Here is a 21629-nt window from a genome sequence, read left to right on the forward strand (position 1 = left end):
AAACTTGTCTCTACTAAAAATACAAAAATTAGCCAGGTGTGGTGATGTGCGCCTGTAATCCCGGCTACTCGGGAGGCTGAGGCAGGAGAATCACTTGAATCCAGGAGGCGGAGGTTGCAGTCAGCCGGGATCATGCCATTGCACTCCAGCCTGGGCAACAAGAGCGAAATTCCGCCTCAAAAAAAAAAAAAAAGAAAGAAAAAGAAGGAAAGACAGAAAGCATACAAATCAATAATAATCATTTTAAGTCATCTTCTCGGAACACTCACCCAAGTTTCTAGACAACCAACAGACCCATGCCATGGGGGAAAAAGCCATCTTAAAAATCATGTTTATGAAAATATTTTGACTGAAAGGTACTCACACTAAAAATGTAAAGAAAATAAGCAGTATACATGATGATATGGACGGTATGGTTTGAAATCTGTAAACCAAAGGCACAGAAGGAAGGAAAGACATTAAAAATGTGAAAAGATGGATTTGGGTGATTCTCCTCTTTCCATTTCTGCATGAATTGGGTAGGTCTCTGCAGTGAGGACGTGAAGATGGATGTGGGTGATGCTCCCGTCTCCATTTCTGTGTGAATTGTGTAAGTCTCTGCAATGAGGACATGATATGGGCTCTGGGCACTGCAATCCCAGTCTAACTGCTTCTCAGTTACAAGGCCTCATGCAAGTCACTTAGTCTGTGGCGTCCTTGCTGCTGCTGCTTTTTTTTTTTTTTTTGAGACGGAGTCTCGCTCTGTTGCCCAGGCTGGAGTGCAGTGGTGCGATCTTGGCTCACTGCAAGCTCCGCCTCCCGGGTTCATGCCATTCTCCTGCCTCGGCCTCCTGAGTAGCTGGGACTATAGTACAGGCACCCACCACCACGCCCAGCTAATTTTTTGTATTTTTAGTACAGACGGGGTTTCGCGATGTTGGCCAGGATGGTCTCGATTTCCTGACCTCGTGATCCGCCTGCCTCGGCCTCCCAAAGTGCTGGGATTACAGGCATGAGCCACCGCACCTGGCCTGTGGTATCTTTGCTTTTAAAATGGGGTAATGTTTGACCCGCTGCACAGGACTGCTGTGAAAGTCAAGTAAAATCACACATTTAAACTATTTAGCTTAATAATGTACACAGTTAAGTGCTTAATAAACAGTAACTAATACTATTAGTATATTATTAGTCAAGTCATTATACAATGAAATTCATTTGAGACAGGAGTATATTTCTTACCATCTACAGAACCAAACTCCCTTTCATGTGCACGAGTGAGAATCTCTTTGTACAGTGTTTCTGCTTGCTTGAACTTTCCTTGTTTCAGATAGCAGGATGCCTTAAAATAAAATAAAATATTTATCTTTCAGATGTAAATAAAGCATAATTTAACCTACAGTTAAAGAAGTATTTGGGCTTGGGAAGAAAGCACTCCTGGCCACCTCCCTAATGCTATGCCAGTCAACACACCAGGTTATTTTTTGTCTTAGCCACGTTGGGGTCATCAGGTCCCAGTTTTGTCTGGTAGATCTCGAGGGCTCTTTGATAATAATATTCTACTTCTTCATACTTGCCCTGGTTCTGGCACAGTAAGGCCAAGTTATTTAACTGCTTGGCAACATCGGGGTGATCCTTCCCCAAAACCTGGGAATAAAAAACAGTGTATTAGAGACACTTGTTCTGCTCCCATCCAATCCATTCTCCACCCTACTGTCACATTATGATCTTCCTCAACATAAGCACGACTGTGCTACACTTTCAGATTTAAATCCTTAACTGGCTCCCCACACCATGTAATAACAAAATAACCAGAATTTATCAAATTCTTTTTTTTTTTTTTTTTTGAGACGGAGTCTCGCGCTGTCGCCCAGGCTGGAGTGCAGTGGCCGGATCTCAGCTCACTGCAGGCTCTGCCTCCCGGGTTCACGCAATTCTCCTGCCTCAGCCTCCCCAGTAGCTGGGACTACAGGCGCCCGCCACCTCGCCCGGCTAGTGTTTTTTGTATTTTTTTAGTAGAGACGGGGTTTCACCGTGTCAGCCAGGATGGTCTCGATCTCCTGACCTCGTGATCCGCCCGCCTCGGCCTCCCAAAGTGCTGGGATTACAGGCTTGAGCGACATTTTTAACTCAATTATTCAAGGTGCAGTTCCAACACCAACCTTCCCTGAGAAACCATCCCCAACATCCCCTGGCTGTGGCCCGCAGGAACCCGCACTCCATGTCTTCCCAGAGCTCTCTATTCTAGACGCTGCTGTGCCCTCTGCGGTCCTCAGTCTGTCCAGTGGACTGTGTCCTAGTGGGAGGGACTACATCTCTGATCTGTAAATCACCAACTCTAAGCAGGGGGCTCGAAATGAATGAAAGGGTAAATATATGAATGAATTTGGCAGGTCATCTTATATGGTTCCTAATTCTTGATTTAGTACTTTTGTGCTGTCCCTGACTTTAACTCCAGCCCACCCCAAATTCGACCATTCTATTTCAGAAACATGCAGACTGACGACTTAATGTAATGTTACCTGTATAATCTGATAAGGAGCCCCTTTTCATTCTTTCTCCCCCAATTCCTTGCCATGTGGCTCAAAATTAACTGATAAGAATCACTGATAAATAATCACTAAAAATACCAAGTTAAAATACCATTTGTGTGGCTGGGCGCAGTGGCTCATGCCTATAATCCCAGCACTGTGGGAGGCTGAGGCAGATGGATCACCTGAGGTCAGGAGTTCGAGATCAGCCTGGCCAACATGGTGAAAGCCCATCTCTACTAAAAAATACAAAAATTAGCCAGGCGGCCGGGCGCAGTGGCTCACGCCTGTAATCCCAGCACTTTGGGAGGCCGAGACGGGCAGATCATGAGGTCAGGAGATCGAGACCATCCTGGCGAACACGGTGAAACCCCGTCTCTACTAAAAAATACAAAAAACTAGCCGGGCAAGGTGGCGGGCGCCTATAGTCCCAGCTACTCGGGAGGCTGAGGCAGGAGAATGGCGTGAACCTGGGAGGCGGAGCTTGCAGTGAGCCGAGATCCGGCCACTGCACTCCAGCCTGGGTGACAGAGCGAAACTCTGTCTCAAAAAAAAAAAAAAAAAAAAAATTAGCCAGGTGTGGTGGCACATGCCTGTAATCCCAGCTACCCAGGAGGCTGAGGCAGGAGAATCCCCAGAATCCAGGCGGCAGAGGCTGCAGTGAGCCGAGATTGTGCCCCTGTACTCCAGCCTGGGCGACAGAGCAAGACTCCGTCTCAGAGAAAAAAAAAAAACAATTTGTGGTTACTCATCAGACAGACCTGATACCTCAATCTCTGTAACATCTGAAGAGACTGTCATACAGAGCACTGCTGAAATCAACAAGTTACGTTATATTTTTTCAATACCTAATTACCATAAACTGTAGTAGCAGCTGGTATTAAATATACATGACATTGACTCAATCTATAGCTCTGAGTTAATCTTTAGTTATAATAATTATTTCATTTTTCAGCTTCATAAAGCGTATTTGGTAAATGTATCTTTTTTTTTTTTTTTTTTTTTTTTGAGACGGAGTCTTGCTCTCTCCCCCAGGCTGGAGTGCAGTGGCGCGATCTCGGCTCACTGCAAGCTCCGCCTCCCAGGTTCACGCCATTCTCCTGCCTCAGCCTCCTGACTAGCTGGGACTAGAGGCGCCCGCCACAGCGCCTGGCTAATTTTTTGTACTTTTAGTAGCGACGGGGTTTCACCGTGGTCTCGATCTCCTGACCTTGTGATCCGCCCGCCTTGGCCTCCCAAAGTGCTGGGATTACAGGCGTAAGCCACCGCGCCTGGCGGTAAATTTATCTTTAAACTATCATGGTTTTCTTAATGACAAGCACATGTTCCACTGTCAAATGCAATGCTCCCAGGCTTTCCATCTCTAGTCCTTAGACATGTCTTCTTCAATCAGAATCACTTCTAGGCCACCTTGGACGGCACCAGACTCAGGACTGCACCTTTCTAAATGCACACGTTTCATAACTGGACCTTCTTTTCTTTTTTTTTTTCTTTAGAGACGAGGTCTCACTATGTTACCCAAGCTGATCTTGAACTTTCAAGGCTCAAGTGATCCCCCCACTTTGGACTCCCAAAGTGCTGGGATTACAGGCATGAGCCACGCTGATTTGTATGGGCCAATCTGGCTTTTTGTGGGCTATTCGCTAATTAAATGAGTTGTTTCCAGCTAATAGTCAGTTAAAAACACATCACAGTGGTTATTTCTCAAAACCTAAAACTGAAAAATTTTTAAAAACACAAAAAACAGGGCTGGGCATAGTGGCTCACGCCTGTAATCCTAGCACTTTGGGAGGCTGAGGTGGGCAGATCAGGAGGTCAAGAGATCGAGAACATCCTGGCCAACATGGTGAAACCCCATCTCTACTACAAATACAAAAATTAGCTGGGCGTGGTGCTGCATGCCTGTAGTCCCAGCTACTTGGAAGACTGAGGCAGGAGAACCACTTGAACCATGGAGGTGGAGGTTGCAGTGAGCCGAGATCGCGCCACCGCACACCAGCCCAGTGACAGAACGAGACTCATCTCAAAAAATAAATAAATAAAACACACACACACACACACACACACACACACACACACACACACACACAAAATCTCAACGACGACGACTGCCCCCTTCTTTTGTACCTTTTCTCGGATTTCCAGAGCTCTTTTGCACAACGGCTCTGCTTCTTTGTACTTCCCTCTCTTACCATAAAGGACTGCAAGGTTATTCAAAGTCGCTGCCACCTGTCAACACGGAGAGAACCACTAAGAATGGTAAAAGATAAGCAAATACAGTACATTTATACACCACATACTCATTTATACTCAATCTATACAGTAAAGCACTCTTAGTCGGAGAGAACACTATGACTTCAGTTAAAAGGAAAAGCGCAATTCACTGGAGTATAGATTATACAAAGTAATACTGCAGACTACTAAAATTAAACACATCAATGTCAAAAACATAATATTGACTTTTTAAAAATTTCCCTGGAAGCCACAAAGCCAACCAAAACAGATTCATATGCAAATCTGACCAGATTTTAATGAAGACAATGTAATTATTCAGAAAAAAATTTCTAGAAGGACATGCAATTTGATTTACAATCAAAAAATAGTTGGTGATCCATGTGAGGAGGGGTCATAAACAAATTAGATGTGCTCTGGCCTATCACTAGCACTGAGTAAGTGAGGACCTCCTACCTGCACCATCTAGCGAAAAGGCAGTGCTTAAACTTTCCCTGTTGAGTTTAATGGTAAAATGAGTTGGATAAAAGAAATACATGGCGAAAATAAAATATAAAAAGAATGAAAGAACTTGATATACAAACCGCAGGATGATCTTTGCCCAAAGTTTTCTCACGAATAGCCAAGGCATCATTCAGTAGGTTAGCTGCATCTTTGTATTTATTCTGATCCCTAAATGGAAAAACACACATTAAGTGTTTTAGATAAGTGTTTCAGATGTAGATCACTACAGCTTTTTTTTTTTTTTTTTCCTGAGACGGAGTCTCACTCTGTTGCACAGGCTGGAGTGCGGTGGCATCATCTTGGCTCACTGCAATCTCCGCCTCCTGGGTTCAAGCAATTCTCTGCCTCAGCCTCCCGAGTAGCTGGGATTACAGGCATCTGCCACCACGCCTGGCTAATTTTTGTATTTTTAGTAGAGACGAGGTTTCACCATGTTGGCCAGGCTGGTTTCAAACTCCTGACTTTGTGATCCACTCGCCTCGGCCTCCCAAAGTGCTGGGATTACAGGTGTGAGTCACCGTGCCCGGCCTCATTACAGCTTTTTTAAATGTAATTTTCAACTACAGAAAAAAAAAGTTAAGCTTAAACTATTTAAGAGGCCAGGCATGGTGGCTCACGCCTGTAATCCCAACACTTTGGGAGGCTGAGGCGGGCAGATCACGAGGTCAGGAGACCAAGACCAGCCTGGCCAACATGGTGAAACCCCGTCTCTACTAAGAATACAAAAAATTGGCCAGGTGTGGGCGCGGGCGCCTGTAGTACCAGCTACTCGGGAGGCTGAGGCAGGAGAATGGCATGAACCCGGGAGGCGGAGCTTGCAGTGAGCCGAGATCACGCCACTGCACTCCAGCCTGGGCAACAGAGCGAGACTCTATCTCAAAAAAAAAAAAAAGAAAGAAAAACCACAAGCTTATGGGTGGGGGAAAAAACACTGGAAGGAAATCCATCAATAAACAGACTGGCAAGGTGAACTCTGGAATCAGACCCAACTAGCTTCCAAACTTGACCTTCCCATCTAGGCCACTGGGAAGATAATGCCCCACACTACAGTGTTGTCATGCCTATGCCAGTTGGCCAGCACAGAGTAAGTGCAACAATCTGGAATAATGGACCGAGCTTGCATTTGGTATCAGACAGAATTAATTCTAGTGTCTGAGCTTGGGCTCTGCCAGTTAATGGCTACACAGCTTTGGGTACATTAAGTGACCTCACGCAGTCCCAGCCTTCCCATCTACAAAGCAAGTATGTGATCTATTGGCACAGTCTTGCTATAAGATGATATGCTACATGTATACTGAAAAAGCCTTTTAAAAAACAGCAAACAAAAGTAAATATATTGCCGTGTCTGAATTTGGTACCCAATCTGCCTCCATTTTATTCAGTATGGAGGAATGAAGAATCTTTCTTGATTGGAGTAAAACAGCAACACCCCAGAACCAGGAACTCTCAGTTTAAGCATGCTACTCACTACTGATATGACTGAAAACAAGTATTTGCTTTTGAGACTTAGTACACATCTTTCTCAATTGAGTAGTAGTAACTGCCTGGCAAGGCTTTGCCCTGCAGAACGTGAGAAAGACTAATAAGGCTTCTAGAACCTCTGAAACACACTAATTCTGGCCAAGTATTAATATACTGTTGTTTCTTTTTTCATCCTATTACATGCTATTGTAAGCTGCCTCAAACTTTTTGTGAAAGTCGGCAAGTACAAAATGGAGTTCCAAAAAGTAGTGGCCAGGTGCGGTGGCTCACGCCTGCAATCCTAGCACTTTGGGAGGCTGAGGCGGGCAGACTGCCTAAGCTCAGGAGTTCGAAACAAGCCTGGGCAACACAGTGAAATTCCATCTCTACTAAAATACAAAAAATTAGCCAGGCGTGGCGGCATGCACCTGTAGTCCCAGCTACTCGGGAGGCTGAAGCAGAATTGTAGCAAATGCAATTTAAAAACAAGCTACCAAGGCTGGGCACGGTGGCTCACACCTGTAATCCCAGCACTTTGGGAGGCCGAGGTGGGTGGATCACCTGAGGTCAAGAGTTCAAGATCAGCCTGACCAACATGGCGAGACCCTGTCTCTACTAAAAATACAAAAATTAGCTGGGCATGGGGCAGGCGCCTGTAAGCCCAGCTACTCAGGAGGCTGAGACAGCAGAATCGCTTGAACCCAGGAGGCAGAGGTTGCAGTGAGCTGAGGTCGTGCCATTGCACTCCGGCCTGGGCAACAAGAGCGAAACTCCGTCTAAAAAAAATAAAAATAAATAAAATAAAATAAGCTACCTAAAGTGTTATGAGAATTAAACGAGGCTGGACACAGTGGCTCACCCCTGTAATTCCAACACTTTGAGAGGCCAAGTCAGGTGGGTCACCTGAGGTCAGGAGTTTGAGACCAGCCTGACCAAGATGATAAAACCCTGTCTCTACTAAAAATAAAAAAAATTAGCCGGGCGTGGTGGTGGGCACCTGTAATCCTAGCTACTCGGGAGGCCAAGGCAGGAGAATCACTTGAACCCGGGAGGCAGAGATTTCAATGAGCCAAGATGGTGCCATTGCACTCCAGCCTGGGTGACAGAGCAAGACTCTGTCTCAAAAAAAAAAAAAAAAGTCCAGGCACAGTGGTTCACGCCTGTAATCCCAGCACTTTGGGAGGCTAAGGTGGGTGGATCACCTGAGGTCAGGAGTTTGAGAACAGCCTGGCCAACATGGCGAAACTCTGTCTCTAGTAAAAACCGAAAAAATTAGCCAGGAGTGGTGGCAGTCGCCTGTAATCCCAGCTACTTGGGAGGCTGAGGCAGGAGAATTGCTTGAACCTGGGAGGCGGAGATTGCAGTGAGCCGAGATTGCGCCACTGCACTCCAGTCAGGGGGACAAGAGCGAGACCTCATCTCAAAAAAAAAAAAAAAAGAATTAAATGGGATGAGATATACTAAGCACTTCTGTAAACAATGACATATTATAAAATGTCTGGGACTATTAATTAGCAGTGGTTCTCAGGTGCGGTCCCAAACCAACAGCAGTCAGCCTCAACTGGAACTTATTAGAAACCCAGAACTACCCTAGCCCTGCTGATCCAGGAACTCTGGGAGTGGGACCAGCACACTGCGATTTGTTAAATCAAGGGGGCTTAAGAAGCCCACCAAGAACTCAAATTCAAAAGAAAACAAAAATAGAATCCTAATGCATTAAAATCCTAACAGAAAAATGTACAAGGTAACAGGAAATTCACAGAAGGATGCAAATGATTAAAAATACATAATCAGAGAAATACAAATTAAAACACAATGCATACTCTACCTCCACCAACAGAACAGAGCCCCCCCACCTCCAGGGTGGCACCCGTGCAGCAGGAGCATGGGCAGGCACAGCCTTTCTGAGTGGCAGTTTGGCAGCAGGTACCAAGGACTATAAAATGTTTATACTCTAACCCGTCTTAGGAATTTATCCTAAAAAAAGAAATACATGGCTGGGCACAGTGGCTCACACCTGTAATCCTAGCACTTTGGAAGGCCGAGGAGGATGGATCACCTGAGGTCAGGAGTTTTGAGACCAGCCTGGCCAACACGACAAAACACTGTCTCTACCAAAAAATACAAGAAATTAGTGGGGCTTGGTGGCAGGCGCCTGTACTCCCAGCTATTCGGGAGGCTGAGGCAGGAGAACTGCTTGAACTCAAGAGGCTGACGTTGTAGTGAGCTGAGATCACTCCATTGCACTACAGCCTGGGCGACAAGAGCAAAACTCCATCTCAAAAAAAAAAAAAAAAAAAAAAGAAAGAAAGAAAGAAATCCAGGCCAGGCGTGGTAACTTGTAGCTCACACCTATAATCCCAGCACTTTAGGAAGCCATGGCGGAGGATCCTTTGGAGCCCACGAGTTTGAGACCAGCCTGGGCAACATGGTGGGACGCCATCTCTACAATAAATAAATAAATCCAAACTCTTGAACAAAACTTATAAAGATCAGTAAAATATGAAAGGCAAAAAAAAAAAAGCTTAAAATTACGTGTCCTCAATACAAGAATGATGGAATAACAAGCTGAAGAGTAGAACACTGAATATGAACACAGATGCAGCTACTGTTTTTCCCAAACATCTACGCACATGGGTCGGCTCTCACACTATAATGCCAGGGAACCACGAGACTGACGGAGGCCACGGCACCCCAGCACCCAGCACTGATGTGTGTGCCCATGCACGCTGTGCACAACAAAAACCTAGTTATGCTTACTAAACTCATTTATATTAATAACATCCAGTACTGTCCAGAAACTTCCATATGTTTTAATGGGCATGTAAGTTTTTTTAAAAAAAAGAAAACAAAAACGCTGGCCAAGTGCAGTGGTTCCCACCTGTAACCCTAGCACTATGGGGGTACCAAGCTTATCAGATCACTTAAGCCCAGGAGCTCGAGACCAGCCTGGGCAACATGGCAAAACGCCGTCTCTACAAAATATATACAATTTAGCTGGGCGTAGTGGTGCATGCCTGCGGTCCCAGCTACTCAGGAGGCTGAGGCAGGAGGATTGCTTGAGGCCAGGAGTCGGAGGTTGCAATGACCCATGATCGCATCACTTTTTGACCCTGTCTCAAAACACAAATTTTGTTGGAATGAACTGTCTCAATCTATTAAGAGCTAAATGCAAATATCTCTGACTAAGAAATACCTACAGTGAAATATGCAAACAATTGGCCAGGCACAGTGGCTCATGCCTGTAATCCCAGCACTTTGGGAGGCCGAGGCAGGAGGATCAGTTGAGGTCAGGAGTTTGAGACCAGCCTGGCCAACATGGTGAAACCCTATCTCTACTAAAAATACAAAAGTTAGCCAGCCATGGTGGCACGCGCCTGTAATTCCAGCTACTCAGGAGGCTGAAGCAGGAGAATCACTTGAACTCAGGAAACACAGGTTGCAGTGAGCTGAGATCGCGTCACTGCACTCCAGCCTGGGTGACAGAGCCAGACTCTGTCTCAAAAAAAAAAAAAAAAGAAAAAGAAAAAGAAAATATGCAAATAATCTCAACATTCGCCAACAGGAAAACAGTCAAAAAATGTCTAGAATGTCCACGAAACCCTAATGCATAGTCACGGGGCAGACCAAGCTGCTGACAAACTACAGAGCCAAAGGGCATGGACTCGTTTTAAATAGTGTTGTTGTAACAGGGGGCTTACTTTCTTATTTGTGTGTTTTTCTTTATTTTATCAACTTTCAAAACTTATTTTTAAAGAAATTACTTATGCGTGTGGGTAGCTGTATCACCGAATTTCTCTTCAAGCGTCATTATGCCCTGCAATCTCCTCTCCTTCCACACATCCTCCTCCTTCCTCAGGCTCCCCTCGTCCCACCCCCACAACCTCAATCCTGTCCCAAGAGGACACCCTGCCTCCAGCTCCAGCCCCCAGCTGGATCCTAGGCACTGAGCCAAAGGAACTCTCCTACCACACAACTCAGAGCCCACCACTCCCCTGGGGCATCCTTCGGCAGGGGTGAAAGAGTTAGAGGAGCACACAAGAGGCAAAGGGCAAGTTGAATCCTGGATTCCAAAAGGAAGTACAGCGTTCCAGGCCTCGGAGGGCAGGAATGACACTGCCAGGCCAAGTGGGAAGGCCATTTAGATGAAAGAAGCTGCCTGCACAGGGTCTTGTGGAAAAGGTCAAAACAGCGTTTGGCTGGTGTGAGGGATACACCGTGGGCTATTCTAAACAAGCTGAACTGAGTGGTCACGGGCAGCGTCTTTTTTTTTTTTTTTTTTTTTTTTGAGACGGAGTCTCGCTCTGTCGCCCAGGCTGGAGTGCAGCGGCCAGATCTCAGCTCACTGCAAGCTCCGCCTCCCGGGTTCACGCCATTCTCTTGCCTCAGCCTCCCGAGTAGCTGGCAGTACAGGCGCCCGCCACCTTGCCCGGCTAATTTTTTTTGTATTTTAGTAGAGACAGGGTTTCACCGTGTTAGCCAGCATGGTCTCGATCTCCTGACCTCGTGATCCGCCCGTCTCGGCCTCCCAAAGTGCTGGGATTACAGGCTTGAGCCACCACGCCCGGCCTCGGGCAGCGTCTTATTCTGATTTGGTGACACCCTTCCACAGAGCTTGCTAAATATTTTTTAATTTAACCCCTATTTAAAGAGAAGTGGATATGGCTGAAAAGTAGTTTATATAGATACATAAAAATATATTTTAAGGGGCAAGATGGTTAAAAACAATGTCTCTGGGTAAAATTCAGTAGGGAAACAAAAGTGACTAGCCTGTACACCAAGGCCAGGATGTTGAGCATGGTGGCCACGTCCGGGTGGTCATGTCCTGAAGTCTTCTCCAGGTCCTCCAGGGCCTGCTTGCAGAGGGGCACGGCTACCTCGTAGCGTCCCTGCGAGGCGTACTGGATCACCAGGTTGTGGAGTGTCCGCAGCCGCGCGGGGATCTCGTAGCCGCCCTGCTGGGCAGCCGCGGCGGCGCTGCTATGCTGCTGCTGGACTGCACGGAGAAAGTTCACTTCAGACGAGTTTTTAAAGACAATTATCCAGATGAGTCAGTTTCTTTAAAATTGTCTTTACTAGCTTTGGTTCAAGTTAGTACTTGGCCCCTAGTGCTATTTAAATCTTTTCCTAGTACTGTCTGGGCAGCCAGGATTAAGAGTAGTGACTATAGGGTCAGGGATGGCACCATGGCCCCTCAGTGCCATGAGACTCTTCTTGGCGCCATGAAACAAGCAGAATAAGTAATTCTGACCTATCTACCCCATAAGAACCTGCAGATCACACCTGAACTGCTCATGCCTGCTGCTGTATCCTAGAGTCTACTCTAACATATTCCTGTATTCCAACATACAGCACAAATTATTTTGGAAAACCAAAGGCAACCCTGCTCTGCTGGTGCTTCCTCCAGGCAGGCCGCATGCACTGAGGCTGCCACTGATTGTTGATTGCTATGACCCTGTTCTAGGGGAAACACCTCTCTCCTGCACTCGGTAACATTCCCACATCACCCATCACTCACTTCCTTGCCCTGGGTCGTCTTCATCATTGGGGAAAAGGTCATCCAGAGGCTCTTTGGTAGAATCAGTGTCTTTGTCCTCCTATAAAACAGATCCAGGACAACGCTTCATCTTACAAGTACTATACACATCCTGTCCTGAAAATCTTTAATATTAAATACATTTTAATTAAGAATCTTAGAAAAGATGATCAGTTTTTAACATCAAATGTAGGATCACCCACAATCTGGCATCCATCAGTTGAACAGGAGTAACGAAAAGCTAGATAGACTAGAACACAAATACTTAAGTGCAGACCAGAGTTTGACGAAATGGGCATGGCTGCATTTCCATGCCTCAGATCCTTCTCCTGTGCTCTGAGGGAGGTCTAGGAGAGCAGGGAAAACCCTGACTCAAAATAAAATCTTATTTGGGAACCAAATATGTAGCAACAGATGAAAATGGTGCATCTCTGATCCCCAGAGAAGTGGAGGGGCTAGATGCCTCACCACCAAATCGGCTCCAGGGCAGGATCCCCAGGAGCAGTTTGAAACCTCCCAGCTTTAGAGGCCGGTGACCCATGTTTCCCCACATATTGCTGATTAGGCAAAGAAATAAAATCAGAAACTACATAATGGGAAAGACAGGTAACAGCCTGACCAGTAAGAAATTAGCTGCATCGGGCCGGGAGCAGTGGCTCACGCCTGTAATCCCAGCACTTTGGGAGGCTGAGGTGGGCGGATCACAAGGTCAGGAGAGAGAGACCATCCTGGCTAACACGGTGAAACTCCGTCTCTACTAAATAACACAAAAAATTAGCTGGGCGCCGTGGCGGGCGCCTGTAGTTCCAGCTACTCGGGAGGCTGAGGCAGGAGAGTGACGTGAACCCGGGAGGCGGAGCTTGCAGTGACCCGAGATGGCGCCACTGCACTCCAGCCTGGGCGACAGAGCGAGACTCCGTCTCAAAAAAAAAAAATTAGCTTCGTCATGGGGCAGATGAACACTGTTTGGCTCCGGAAGGGAAAATGTGATAAAGACACATTGCTTTTAGAATATTCCTGTCTGGGATGCATAATCCAAGTATTAGACAAACCCCAACTGAGGAATGATGGACGAAGTAACTGGCCTGCATTCTTCAAAAACATCAATGTCATGAAAGACAACCACAGACGGAGGTCCTGTTCCATGTGAAAGGCTACTCAAGAGATGTGACAGTCTCATGAAGGATGTGCCCCTGAACTGGGACGCAGTGAAACAATGCCATGAAAGATGCTGTTGGCAGCTAACAAAAGGGGAGAATGAGCTTCAGAGGAGAGGATATGCTGGGTCTGTGTGCAACTTCCTGAGTGCCCCTGGCTCTGGACTGCCACAGGAGAACCCCTCACCCTAGGGAAAGACGCCCAGCAGCAGTAAGCAGCCGTGGCACGTGCTATGCCACTCTGTGAACAGGGTTCAGAAGAAACAAGCACTCATAAGTACTCCGGAAAGGGTAAGGAGAGTCAGCTCACTGGATGTTTTCTCCAAGTTTAACACGTTTTCAAAATAATAAATTTTAAAAGTCTCCAATCCTACGAAACCAGCTTTCTCCTTCTCAGCATCCTCCAGTGTCCCAGGTCAATCACGGTTGGCATCGACGTCTGCAAGTACTCGCATTTCCATAGCACTCCAGAGCAAGCACATCTTTTATTTATTTATTTATTTATCGTTCGTTCGTTTGTTTTTTGAGATAGGGTCTCCCTCTGCCACCCAGGCTGGAGTACAGTGGCATGATCTTGGCACACTGCAACCTCAGCCTCCCAGGTTCAAACGATTCTCATGCCTCAGCCTCCCAAGTAGTGGGACCACAAGTGCACACCACCACATCTGGCTAATTTTTTTGTATTTTTTAATAGAGATGAGGTTTTGCCACGTTGGCCAGGTTGGTCTTGAACTCCTGGCCTCAGGTGATCTGCCCGCTTCGGCCTCCCAAAATGTTGGGATTACACGCATGAGCCACCGCATCCGGCCTTAATTTTTTTTTTTTTTTGAGACAGAGGTTTACTCTGTCGTCTAGACTGGATTGCAGTGGCGCGGATCTAGCTCACTGCAACCTCCATCTCCTGGGTTCAAGCAATTCTCCTACCTCAGCCTCCTGAGTAGCTAGAGTTACAGGTTATGTGCCACCATGCCTGGTTAATTTTTGTATTTTTAGTAGAGATAGGGTTTCACAATATTGGCCAGGCTGTCCTCCAACTCCTGACCTCAGGTGATCTGCCTGCCTCGGCCTCCCTAAGGGCTGGCATGAGCCACCGCACCCAGCCACATCTTTTAAATCAAAACATTTAGTTGGCCCCTAACCTAGAGGAGACATGAGGGAGGAATATGGTAAGCCTCTTGAAACACCATGCTGTCAACTAAACTGCATTCTCCCCAAATTCCTATGTTAAAGCCCTAACCCCCAGTGTAATGGTATTTAGAGATGAAACCCTTGGGAGGTGATTAGGATAAGATGAGCTGGAAAGGGTGGGGCCTCACGATGGGATTAGTGCCCTTATAAAAAGAGACACCAGAGAGCTTACTCCCTCTCTCTCTGTACCACATGAGAACACAAAGAGATGGTGGCAGTCTGCAAGCCAGAAAGAAGGCCCTCACCAGAACCGGACCCTGCTGGTACCCTGATCTTGGATCTCCAGAGCTATGAGAAAATAAATGTTAAGCCACCCAGCCTGTGGTATCTGTTACAGTAGCCCAAGCAGATGAAGACACAGGGGAATGTAGGTTTGCTGGTGCTACACATAAGACTGTTTCTGTAGTCTCAGAATGGGGATTCGAACCAGAGACACAAATGTGCACCTCTCTAGTAGTCTGATTATGTACGTGAACATGCCTGGCACCATATAGGTATTTTAAAAATGTTAGTTCCAAATGCAACGTGGAACACTGGACTAGGTCCTAGCACAGAAAAGAGATACTAGTGGAAGGCCTGGTGACATCCAAACCAAGCTTGTGTTTCAGTTAACAGTAAAGTATTGATGTTAATATCTTAGTTCTGACCACTGATCTACGATTATGTAAGATTAGGGGAAATTGGGTTATGGTTCTTCTCAAACTTTCCAACTTTTCAATCAATTTAAAATTATTCCATTGGAAACTTGAGAGAAGGGTAAAATTTTTAAAAATTAAAAATAAGTAAAATAAAATAATTCCAAAATTTAGAAATTTTCTTTAAAAAGAAGTTAACTGAGGCTGGGCATGGTGGCTCACGCCTGTAATCCCAGCACTTTGGGAGGCTGAGGCAGGCAGATCACAAGGTCAGGAGATCAAGACTATCCTGGCTAACACAGTGAAACCCTGTCTCTACTAAAAATACAAAAAATTAGCCAGGCGTGGTAGCACACGCCTGTAGTCCCAGCTACTTGGGAGGCTGAGGCAGGAGAATCGCTTGAACCCAGGAGGCAGAGGTTGCAGTAAGCTAAGATCATGCCACTGCACTCCAGCCTGGGCGACAGAGCAAGACTCCACCTCAAAAAAAAAAAAAAAAGTAGTTAACTGAATCAGAAATAAATGTTGAATGAAAAATAACTGAGACCAGGATAAATATCTAAATACAACCAACAGAGAAAGAAAAAGGCTGGGCACAGTGGCTCCCACCTAGAATCCCAGCACTTGGGGAGGCTGAGGTGGGAAGATCACTTGAGGCCAGGAGTTCAAGACCAGCTTGGCCAAAATAGTGAAACCCCATCTCTACTTAAAAAAAAAAATACAGGCCGGGCGCGGTGGCTCAAGCCTGTAATCCCAGCACTTTGGGAGGCCGAGACGGGCGGATCACGAGGTCAGGAGATAGAGACCATCCTGGCTAACACAGTGAAACCCCGTCTCTACTAAAAAATACAAAAAACTAGCCGGGCGAGGCGGCGGGCGCCTGTAGTCCCAGCTACTCGGGAGGCTGAGGCAGGAGAATGGCGTGAACCCGGGAGACGGAGCTTGCAGTGAGCCGACATCCGGCCACTGCACTCCAGCCTGGGCGACAGAGCGAGACTCCGTCTCCAGAAAAAAAAAAAAAAAAAAAAATACAAAAACTTAGCTGGGCATGGTGTCACACACCTGTAATCCCAGCTACTCCGGAGGCTGAGGCAGGAGAATCGCATGAACCCGGGAGGCAGAGGTTGCAGTGAGTTAAGATTGTGCCACTGCACTCCAGCCTGAGCGACAGAGTGAGACTCCGTCTAAATAAAAGAAAAAAGGCCGGGCGCGGTGGCTCAAGCCTGTAATCCCAGCACTTTGGGAGGCCGAGACGGGTGGATCACGAGGTCAGGAGATCGAGACCATCCTGGCTAACATGGTGAAACCCCGTCTCTACTAAAAAAAATACAAAAAAACTAGCCGGGCGAGGTGGCGGGCGCCTGTAGTCCCAGCTACTCGGGAGCCTGAGGCAGGAGAATGGCGTGAACCCAGGAGGCAGAGCTTGCAGTGAGCTGAGATCCGGCCACTGCACTCCAGCCTGGGCGACAGAGCGAGACTCCGTCTAAATAAAAGAAAAAAAAGAAAACCAAGATCCTTTCTTCCACTGCAGATACAGGAAGATAAGCCGGCAAGGGAAGCCAAGGGGAGGATGAGAGAGGTGGCGAGAGAGCCAGATGGTGTCTGGGGGACCAGGGTAGTTTCAAAGAGAATGGCAATGCCAAGAGCACCCACCGTAAGAGGCAGAGAGCTTGCCCAGAGTCTTTGGACCACTGCTAGACCAGCAGCTGATGGCACGGAAGCCAAGCTGCAGAGGGGCAAGGAAGCTCCGGAGCCTAAGCTGGGGCAGACCTCGGGGCAGACCTCGCTGAAGGTAATGGTGTCTCTCTGGACTGTGGTTTATATTTACAAAACATTTTTGCATGTTCTGGTCAACGTTCTAATATGAAAAGAATAAGGCGAACAGAACCTCTATGACCTGCCCCGGGACTCCATTTTAAACATCAGCACCACATTTGCCACAGAGCCACTCACGGATGGGGAAATGTCGTCGTCATATTTTTTTAGCTGATTCATAAACTCCAGATGCTTCTTCTCCTCCTCCAGTTGAGCCACAGACTGCTCGCTCTTCTGCAGTTTCTGCTGCGTGTTGGCCAATTCATCCCGTAGCCACTGATTCTCCTGGCACAGACGACGAACCTGCGCACGCAGTTTCTGCTTCTCGGACTCCACAGCATTCAGGTGATTTGACAAAGCCATCATAACCTGAGCAGACAGAAACGTGTGCAGCACTGTGGCACACTGTCCAGCAAGTGTCCCTCCCACCTGTGCGAACATTCTGTGGCTGGGGCTGTAGCTTACACTCGCAGATGTTTTCTCCAAAGTACATATAAGTACCATCTGCCATTTATTTCTCTTTTCCCCTTCAGCCACAGACTACATAACAGGATATGAAAAAGAAAATCACATGCTCAGAATGCCTACAAAAAAACTATTTATTTTTTTGAAGAGCATGTCAAATGAACTAGCAATGAAAACACAACTACCCTTCTGATGAAACTGTATTATTTTACTTTCTATCAAGATGGCCCCAACATAATTTTTATAGACCTTTTCCCATGTGTGAGGCCTTGTGTACACACACGCATGTCTGCGCACAGAGTGCAGGCTGGTGAAGGGCTGGAGGTGGAAGTCAGAGAACAGGGCACATACAAATCTTCCTCAATGTTCCAAGGTGAGAGAAGACATCTCTGCAGCTACCATCAAGAGTAAGAACGCACTGGTGCACTCATAAGCTTATGTTTATGTCATAAAATCCAGGGAACGCTCCAGGGCTCTGCCTACAGAGTGCTCACTAGTTTCTGGAACAGACCAGCATGAAGCCGTGGCAACTTCCTAGGAGCATAAGAGCGGAAAGATCTAGGAGGAGCTGACTGGCTGCAATCCGTTCTCTCTTTAAAACATATATCTGCCCTTCCCTCTCATACATAATAACCAGGTTATTATCCTCCTAGGTTTAAAACCTGAAACTCCAGAAGGTGGGACTTTTTCTTCCTTCTTTTTGTAAAACTCTTATCTGCGACACCAAAAAAAGCAAGTTTAAATTCATGTCACCTGTTCTCAGGATAACAGAACTTGAGAAATAATAGGTTCACGATATCCAAACAAAGCTACAGTTCTGCAACTCAAGTCTGTCACATGGTTAGGATGAAGACTCTAAAATCAGGGTGTAGGCGTTCACTTCCCCTGTGAAAGCAGAAACCACTGGCCAGCAGCCCCTCTTCTGCTCTATTCACTCACGCAACTAGAGAAAGCTAAGAAGTCAAGCGTTAGTATATTTAATTTTACCTAAGATATGCTGGCAGGGCCAGAAGTTATCAGGAGAGAGAATTTAAAAACCTAGATGTTTCCAGTGTTTTCATCTCTATGTCAAGCATGATATTATAGAAACAAAGGTTAGTCAAAGATATGATGTAATCTGGTCCTGGGATTGCAGAGACCATCACCTACTGGCCAGTGTCCATTCTCCTTTCCTTCCTTAGGCTGGAGAACCTGCCACTGTAAGTGGGAAGACAACATTCCCCAGTCTCCCACTCACCCAGGTAGAGCCATGAGGTCTGGCCTATGAAATGTAAGCACTGCTGTACACAACATCAAAGAAGCAGCCTTCAAGGAAGGAGGCACGTCCTTCCTTTCCCTTCCCCTATGCTAGAACAGGGCCACATGGCTGCCACTGGAGCTCACTCTCAGTCCCCAAGACAGGCTGCCAAGGTGTAGCGTGGCAGATGTTAGAAGCCTGAGTACCCCCGATGACTGTGCAGCTACAGAACCCATCCAGGATAGTGTACCTCAGTACTTGTTTGACAAACATCTTGTGGTTTAAGCCACTGTTTTTGTTTTTTTGATACTGGCAGCCAAATCAAATCCTAAATGATACATAGCAGTATCCACTATTTTGGCTCTGCTTTTTAAAATTTGGAGAGGCCCTGAGGTCAGGAGTTCAAGACAAGCCTGGCCAACACGGTGAAACCTCGTTTCTACTAAAAAACCAAAAAATTAGCCAGGAATGGTGGTACGTGCCTATAATCCCAGCTACTTGAGAGGCTAAGGCAGGATAATCACTTGAACCCGGCGGGTGGAGGCTGCAGTGAGCCGAGATTGCGCCATTGCATTCCAGCCTGGGCAACAAGAGCAAACACCGTCTCAAAAAAATAAAAAATAAAAAAAAAAGTCAGAGTCCGGGCATGGTGGCCTCACGCCTATAATCCCAGTACTTTGCTGAGGCAGGCAGATCATGTGAGGTTGGGAGTTTAAGACCAGCCTAACCAACATGGAGAAACCCTGTCTCTACTAAAAATACAAATTAGCCAGGTGTGGTGGTGCATAATCCCAGCTACTTGGGAGGCTGAGGCAGGAGAATCACTTGAGCCCGGGAGGCAGAGGTTGCAGTCAGCCGAGATCGCACCAGCGTGGGCAGCAAGAGCAAAACTCCATCTCAATCAATCAATCAATCAATAAAATTCTTATGGGCCCAAATCAATAGTAATTAATTAACATACAGAACACACGGCCGGGCGCGGTGGCTCAAGCCTGTAATCCCAGCACTTTGGGAGGCCGAGACGGGCGGATCACGAGGTCAGGAGATCGAGACCATCCTGGCTAACATGATGAAACCCCGTCTCTACTAAAAAATACAAAAAACTAGCCGGGCACGGTGGCGGGCGCCTGTAGTCCCAGCTACTCGGGAGGCTGAGGCAGGAGAATGGCGTAAACCCGGGAGGCGGAGCTTGCAGTGAGCTGAGATCCGGCCACTGCACTCCAGCCTGGGCGACAGAGCAAGACTCCGTCTCAAAAAAAAAAAAAAAAAACCATACAGAACACACATGTAAGTGGATCTGGTTTTTTTGTTTTTTTTTTTTCTTTGAGATAAAGTCTCGCTCTGTCACCCAGGCTGGAGTGCAGTGGCGCAATTTTGGCTCCCTGCAACCTCTGCCTCCCAGGTTCAAGTGATTCTTCTGCCTCAAGCCTGCCTAGTAGCTGGGATTACACACGCCAGCCACCAGGCCTAGCTAATTTTTGTATTTTTAGTAGAGTCAGCGTTTCACCATGTTGGCTAGGCTGGTCTCAAATTCCTGACCTCAAGTGATCCACCTGCCTCAGCCTCCCAAAGCGCTTGGATTACAGGCATGAGCCACCGCACTCGGCCTGGATCTGTTATTTTATAACCATCTTTCCTCTTCTTCAGTGAAACTGCTTATTTCAAACAAAGTCTCCATTTTACCAAACCATCAAAAGTTCTTGATGATGTCTGAGTCATTCTCGCTCATACCTGTGCCTCACTCAGGCCAAGCTCCAACATCTCCAGTGACTTCCGGATCATGTTTGATTTCTCCTCCACCAGGTTACTTTCATCATCTTTCTTCAAACACTTCAGTGTCTCCAGCAAACTTTGTAAAATGGAATTGTGCTCATTCTTCAAAGCTTCCAGCCCCTGAATTACTTGCTTTGTTTTAGAAATAATTTCATCCTGTGTAAGCTTCTCCAACTTGTCTTCCTTTATGTACACCATTGTGGACATGTTGTCATACATTCTGGAAAAAAGAAAAAGAAATTAGACCCCTCATTACAAGTTCATTTCTGTTACATCAAGTAAACATGAAAATTTTTTAATTAACATTTTATAGAGGAATAATAAATATGCACATTTGTAATTTATGATCTTGAAGTACCACATTCTGCACTGTTTCTGTTTTTCCTTTGCAGACACATTTAATTACTTTTCTGGTTTATGTTTCCATTTTTTTTTATGACAGCAACTGAAATTAACGCCAAAGATTAAAAGCAGCAAAACATCTAAATGGCATTTCCAAAACACATAGCCTCAGTGAACAACATTTTTTCTCAAAATGTTTGCAAGCCTTTTTCTCTTCCTAATGAAATGCAGAAAGAACACTACATTCTTGGTAACATGTTTAACTGGACAAAGGCTTGAAAAGGAGTCATGCAGCTGGAAGAAGAAAGAAAAACCAGCCAAAGAACATGGAACAGGAAGAGCAGCAGGGGAGAAGCAGACCTGGAAGACAAAGGGCACCAAGGACAGGAGCAGGATGGTCACCGGGCAGGCTCACAGATGAGGAGGGCACAGTGAAGCACCACTGGGGCCAGGCCCAGGGTGACGTGATGCAGTGCCTGGAATGGGCTTTCAAACACCCAAGTGAGAAAGAAAAGGGGGAAGAAAGGGGCATACAAAACAGCATCACTTGTGCTGGTGTGCCTGACAGCCACTGGCACTGAGCAATGGATTCCTCTGCTAGCCTCTCTCCTTTTTACTAAGTCTTAAAACTACATAGTTAAGTTTAAAAAACAGAAAGATAGGCCGGGCGCGGTGGCTCAAGCCTGTAATCCCAGCACTTTGGGAGGCCGAGATGGGCGGATCACGAGGTCAGGAGATCGAGAGACGATCCCGGCTAACACGGTGAAACCCTGTCTC

The 21629-nt window shown here is 46.5% G+C and overlaps 1 protein-coding gene across 18 annotated transcripts in view; it reads right to left on the reverse strand.

The window, feature by feature from the left end:
- Window positions 1-21629, reverse strand: part of LOC105489821 (kinesin light chain 1) — a 73356-nt gene that overhangs the window by 26069 nt on the left and 25658 nt on the right. For all 18 annotated transcript variants that reach the window (XM_011754977.3, XM_011754972.3, XM_011754967.3 and 15 more), the window contains exons 2-9: window positions 20469-20730; window positions 17174-17404; window positions 12223-12301; window positions 11475-11700; window positions 5324-5411; window positions 4635-4736; window positions 1450-1623; window positions 1219-1318 (exon numbers count right to left, since the gene is read on the reverse strand). In XM_011754977.3, the coding sequence (XP_011753279.1) occupies window positions 1219-1318; window positions 1450-1623; window positions 4635-4736; window positions 5324-5411; window positions 11475-11700; window positions 12223-12301; window positions 17174-17404; window positions 20469-20729 (1261 nt within the window). In that variant the 5' untranslated portion in view covers window position 20730. The remainder of the gene's footprint in view (window positions 1-1218; window positions 1319-1449; window positions 1624-4634; window positions 4737-5323; window positions 5412-11474; window positions 11701-12222; window positions 12302-17173; window positions 17405-20468; window positions 20731-21629) is intronic.

Source organism: Macaca nemestrina, chromosome 7 (assembly GCF_043159975.1).
Source record: "Macaca nemestrina isolate mMacNem1 chromosome 7, mMacNem.hap1, whole genome shotgun sequence".
In the NCBI taxonomy this organism is placed as follows: Eukaryota; Metazoa; Chordata; class Mammalia; order Primates; family Cercopithecidae; genus Macaca; species Macaca nemestrina.